At 38.6% G+C, this 5,739-nt stretch overlaps 2 protein-coding genes across 2 annotated transcripts; both read left to right on the top strand.

Annotated features, from left to right (window-relative positions):
- Window positions 1-1,381: 1,381 nt before the first annotated feature.
- Window positions 1,382-3,062, top strand: LOC129572579 (uncharacterized). The gene is made up of 2 exons (XM_055452567.1): window positions 1,382-2,681; window positions 2,779-3,062. The coding sequence occupies exon 1, from the start codon at window positions 1,383-1,385 to the stop codon at window positions 2,367-2,369; it is 987 nt and encodes a 328-aa protein (XP_055308542.1). The 5' UTR covers window position 1,382; the 3' UTR covers window positions 2,370-2,681; window positions 2,779-3,062.
- Window positions 3,063-3,073: 11 nt separating this feature from the next.
- Window positions 3,074-3,916, top strand: LOC129572580 (uncharacterized). Its single transcript, XM_055452568.1, has 2 exons — window positions 3,074-3,722; window positions 3,793-3,916. Exons 1-2 carry the CDS (start codon window positions 3,269-3,271, stop codon window positions 3,888-3,890), a joined length of 552 nt encoding a protein of 183 aa, XP_055308543.1. The 5' UTR covers window positions 3,074-3,268; the 3' UTR covers window positions 3,891-3,916.
- Window positions 3,917-5,739: the final 1,823 nt, after the last annotated feature.

The following is a 5,739-nucleotide window of genomic DNA, read 5'->3' as shown; positions in this document are numbered from 1 at the left end:
GTCCAAAAAATCCCTAAATATAGGCTTTTAAGGGATAGTGTCTTGGCGCAAAGCTATTTTTTCACGAAAATATGGGGAGTCTTTCCAGATAAAAACAGTTAAAAGTGGCTATTTAAGGTACCTCCCAAACAAAAAATCATATTTTCATAGCAAAATGCATAAAAAACGTAACTTTTGTTCGGGAGGTACCTGAAGTAGCCACTTTTAACAGTTTTTATCTGGGAAGACTCCCCATATTTTCGAGAAAAAATAACTTTGCGCCAAGACACCATCCCAAAAAAGCCTATACTTAAGGATTTTTTGGACAAAAGTCGATTTTTTTAGAATGAAATCGAATATGAGGCCAGAAATATGTGAAAACATCACTGGATTTGGTCGTGTTAGTACTTAAAATGTTTGTAAAGGACCATACTAGATGTTCAAAGTCAGAATAGGTAGAAATCGCTTGCTTTTATTTGTCAAATCGAAGCTCGTAGTCGTGATTTGCTCATTTTGGCCAGAAATTTTTCATTTATGTCTGAATCAATTGACACCAAATTTCATCCAAATTGCAATCTGACAAGTGCCAAAATTTTTGTACAGGTTCTGGCTACACGACACGGGTCAAAAACTGAATAAAAGTCCACCGCCTAGATGAACAGTAGAGCGAAAAATGTAAAAAATGCCGAAAAATTGCCTTTTTTTGGTCATTTCACACTGTAACTGGCCCAGAATGCTTTTTCCTAGGCTGATGTCTTGGTAAAAGTTGTAGATATTGACGAGCCAGATAAAACCCTATCATCATTTTTTGCCGAAAATTGGCTGAAAAAATGATTTGGGTCGAAATGTTGCGATATGAATTAGCTTCCGAAAACTCTGTCATCAAAATTTTGATATGGGGCTTGCTTCACCAATTTCTATGGTACCCATGTCGTTTTTTTGGACAAAACCTTTTTTTTTTAGGTATATTTTTCGAAACTGGCCGGACTTTTCAGATGAGGGACAACTTTTTTTTTTGAAGCTTTCTAGTGTGCATGTGATTTTCGAAATCAACAAACCATCGATTGTTGTGTGTTTTTTTTTGTTTACAGTTTTGATCCGTAGCCTGTGGAAGAAATCTGCTGCCGAAATATCGTGAGCGTTTCGATATTTTATCACGGTGTGCGGTGTTTGTGTCACAACCAAATTCAGCATTGATGTGTCAAACTGATGCCGGTTGCACATTCACATTGATCTGAGCATTTGGAAAGGCAAGTCATTTGTTGTGAATACTGTTCGATTTACAGTGATTGTTTTTTTCGTTTTTCGTTCAAATTAAGTAATTTTAGAAGCAACAAAAAATCATTTCTAGTGCGTTCTAAAGTAATTTTTGTGTTTTCATTCTAATTTTTCAAGGTTCAATAATGGGCAGAAAAAGGATAGGAGCACATGCCATTCGTGGCAATAGGCCGAAACTGCGGAAAGTTGAAGATGGCAAGCAAAAGGAGGAGCAAGCATACTTTGCCATCAAGTTGGCCGCCGCTAGTATTGTTCGACCGGAATATCGTGATCGTGTTCTGCCATGGATCACAAAAACCAGCATAAAATGCACCCAAATATCTGAATTGGCGTCGCTTTTATTCCTCAACAAATTCAGAGCTGCCACTGAACAGGCCATCATCACCGGCAATTGGGAATATTTCGACGATGGCGATGGAATGCACATCATCGAAAATTGCTTCTATGCTGTGTTGTGGCGCTACAAGGAAGACAATTTCATTATGGATCCATGGTTCCGGCATTGCTTTGAGAATGTGGACACAGAGAATCGCTCCGCATGGCCAAACAATGATTACTTCGGCAACTTGATGAAATATTTGTTCCAACAATATGGCCGTAATGTGAAGACGAATTTGGATACACATGCACAGAAACGATTGCGGTATTTCTTGAGATTAAATGCATTCAGACAGAACTACACTAACCGAGCGAATGGCCTACCGGATACATACGATGAACGAAATGTGGCAAATGCAGTGTCATGGGCAATCAAACGATATGACGCAACAAGAGGTGATGCTAATCGCTTGGCCAAACGAGATCGATTGTTGCGTTACGTTCGAGACATTCGTGGACCAGCTGACGATTTTATCGCCAAATTCACCAAAGACGAAGATACATGGTTTGCATCATTGCCAATGTGGTTGATGATGCAATCAGAAATCGAAACGCACCTCAACCGGGTTGAAAAACACCACGACAACATCGTGCAAGTCATTGCGTTGCCAAAGATCAAGAATTTGGTGGTCATCACGCGAAAGGCAGTGAGAATAGACGCTGATGTTTTGTATCGTATGATGTGCGAAACCGGTACCATTCCGCGTGATGAATATGGTCGGCAACACTCATGAAGCGACGTCACGTCAAAATCAAATCAAGCGTATTATTTCAATATGATTTTTAACATGGAGAAAATCAATCGAGTGTTGAAAGCAAACAAAAAATTCGAACATATTCTCAGCGATGGTGTATCCGCATCGATTCTGTACACAGTGAAGAAACCCGTAGTCGACAAGTTAGTGGAAGATGGTTTGGTGCGTAAACGGTACTCTGATAGCTTCTATGTCTACGAATTGGGCATCGATTGGGGTATGAAGACGTGGAATGCAACCGTTAGGCGACGGATCAATAATGACAAAGAGCGAATTCATAATGGCAAAGAGGTATGTTAGCGATTGAATGCATTCTATTGTGATTGTGTCATGTGAATCCATTTCATTGTTTAATTTTTATTGTTCGATTTTTGTTTCCATCTCACAGATGAACTTCACAATCAACAGCAAGAAGTATCATTATGGGACCGGAGAAGGAGTGCGTAAGGAAAAGAGAGAGCGATGGACTCGTGCCTTCGGGCAGTTCGAAGAGAGTGATCGAAATAACCGAGCGCGATATGACCGAATGCCATCACCAAAAGGAAGCAATTGACGTGACTACATACGGCATCGATTGACCATCATGAAGAAAGCCATTGCAGTGTACACAACCAAAAAGTACACACGTCTAAGTTTTGATCATTACATCGAGTCCAATCGGATCAGTGACAAGGTAGCCGCAATGCTGGTAAGAATTTACGATTGAATTTTTGTTTCTTTGGAAAAAATTGAATGTTTTTGTTGTTGCTCAACAGGCAAATCGCAAACGATGCATCATTAACATTGGAGCTTCCCAACCACCTGCAAATTCACCAATTAAGATCAAGAAACATGTTCGATGCCCGGGCGTGCGGAAATTGGTGAAGAGTTTCAAGAAAATGGAAGGCAATGTCATACGATTTGTGAACGAAGCCAGATCATCACGATTGTGTGCCAGATGTTTCGAACCGTTTGCATTGAGTACATTGAACGATCGTGTCAAGGTGTGTGAATGGTGCATGCCCGCTCAAGATGATTGGCCGGATGGAATGAAGCTACCAGAGAAAATTGTGGTGGCAAAGAGCAAGCGGAAGTTGCGATCAGAGCGACGACTACAACCCCGTGGTTTTGTGTCTAAGGTGATTTGCTACCGTAAAAACTGGCAACAAAACGCGGCAAACGGTATGGATGACAATGTTGAAGAGCGCAGAGGTGTAATCATTCACGACGCTGAACTCGGTATCATCGAGTACACAGATGAATTTGTGCCCGAAGACCCCGTTGACGACTCTCCAGTACTGAAGACAGTTTGGCAACGTGACATTTCGGCTGCAAAATTGATCTTGTACAGAGGTATGTTATTCATTGAATTGAAATTGATGCAATAGTAATGTGTGTGTGTTTTTTTTTCTTTTTGTTTCAGGGCATTGCGAACTCTTTGGACATCGGCTGCATGATGCGTTCACACGTCAACACCTCATGTATCCAACTCGATTCCGAGTCAACTTCAACATTCATTAATATCAATAGAGCCGCAAATTTTTCAAAAGAATTTATGTAACAGTATGTTATTTGGAGTTGTTTGAGGTCTTAGTCTCCCAGACATCATCGATACCAGATATCGATGGCTATCTATATTCTATAGTCTATATATTTTCTACTTCCATTGTGACATTAAAAATTACTGAAACTACACCCAAATGCGGGCCCAAATTCAACCGTTTACATACGCTTGGTAATGGATGTATTTGCGTTAACAATTGTTCCTTGGGATGTAGCAACAAAAATATGTCCTATGGGATCAAAAAATGATGTGTTAAGATTTCGATCTGTTAATAATATAGTAATTGCTCCTGCCAAATATGCTTGGCTCGCTCGCTATCTTACTCCAAAATAAATAATGAACACAAATCCGAAATCCCAAAATCAAGCAATAAAATTAACCATTTCCATCAACATAAATATATACATATATGAATAAGTTATGACTTTTAAAGCCTATTTGTATATGATTTCTTTCAGTGCATGTTATTTTATCTAAATCCAGCTATGATGATGTGAGGGACCAGCCTTACATGATCATTAAATGCAACGGCAAATGTGAATGCACTGCAGTTTGATCAACCGAGAGAACAATGTGCAATTGTGCATCGTATCTTTTTTGTTTCTTTTGTTCATTTTGATTGAGGTAAAAGTGTACGGTTAGATGCAATACGGCGATCCACATGCATGGTACTACTTTTCTCTTTCAATAAATTTGCTACGAGAGGGCTAACTGCTTTGCTTTTTTCGCATGATGATATTTAAATGAATTTAGAATAAAATGCACAATTGACAATCAATATCTGAATTTATATGAGTCATTTTTTCATCCGACGTTTGCGCGCATTTAAAAAGGTTCTGATCACCATACGATGTCAATTGCTGTGTCATCATTCAGTATTTGAACAAATATTCGAAGGGAAAATATAGTCATGTGCATAGAAATAAGTTTAAAATGAATCTTTGTATGTTGCCTTCGATGTGCCCATGAATGAGTATCCTGAGTATCAAATTGGCAATGCGAAATGAGTGACAAGCAAAAGCTCATATTTGATTTGATTTGATTTGCTCTTCTAACCATTCCTGCGATCTACTACTCACCAATCTCTCACTGTTTTCAGTGGCTTTCAGAAATTTCAGTGATTCACAATTGAATAGAACTTTTATTTTTGCTGCTGTTTATAAGTACCGAAATTTTTTTCGCGAAAAATATTTTGCATTTGGCCAAAATGCTGTTCATATCGGAAGGCCTTTTCAATGGGATTCGTCTACATTAGGATATTTTATACACTTATTTCTGTGTTTTAATAATGCGTCGCTAATACAGACGTTCGTTTAGTTTTTTTTCAATTAATTTGTGAGTTGCGTGTTGACATTTAACCGGATTTAAAATATTAGTGAGGTGAAAAAATGCACACAAGTACAGCACATTTGGTGATTTGCAGTATTTGACGGTATTTTTTTCTCGTTTTCGTCTCGCAATTTTAATCTTCTACACAGTACTTCAACGAATAGCAACACTGCGAATGACACGCATGTAATGTGAGGCAGGTCACTAGGCCGTTACTCCATATTTAAAAGTCGAAACCACCACAAACATTCTGAATTGATAAAGCCTCACATAGAAAAGAGAATCAGTAGACCCTGCAAATTCTATTGGTGAAACATCAAACTACCAATAGACTGTTTCACATGTATTGGTAATTTCAGTACAAATGCGGAATTTCGTTTACTAATACTACGTAAGTGACTTGCGACTTGCGTTGTGCCGTTTGTACTGAATTTACCAATACATTTGAAACAATCTATTGGTAGTTTGACGTTTGAC

The sequence above is a fragment of the Sitodiplosis mosellana genome, unplaced genomic scaffold, assembly GCF_009176505.1.
Source record: "Sitodiplosis mosellana isolate CC-2019 unplaced genomic scaffold, AAFC_SMos_1.0 Smas_scaffold_5236, whole genome shotgun sequence".
Lineage (NCBI taxonomy): Eukaryota > Metazoa > Arthropoda > Insecta > Diptera > Cecidomyiidae > Sitodiplosis > Sitodiplosis mosellana.
This window is presented reverse-complemented; position numbering and strand designations above follow the sequence as displayed.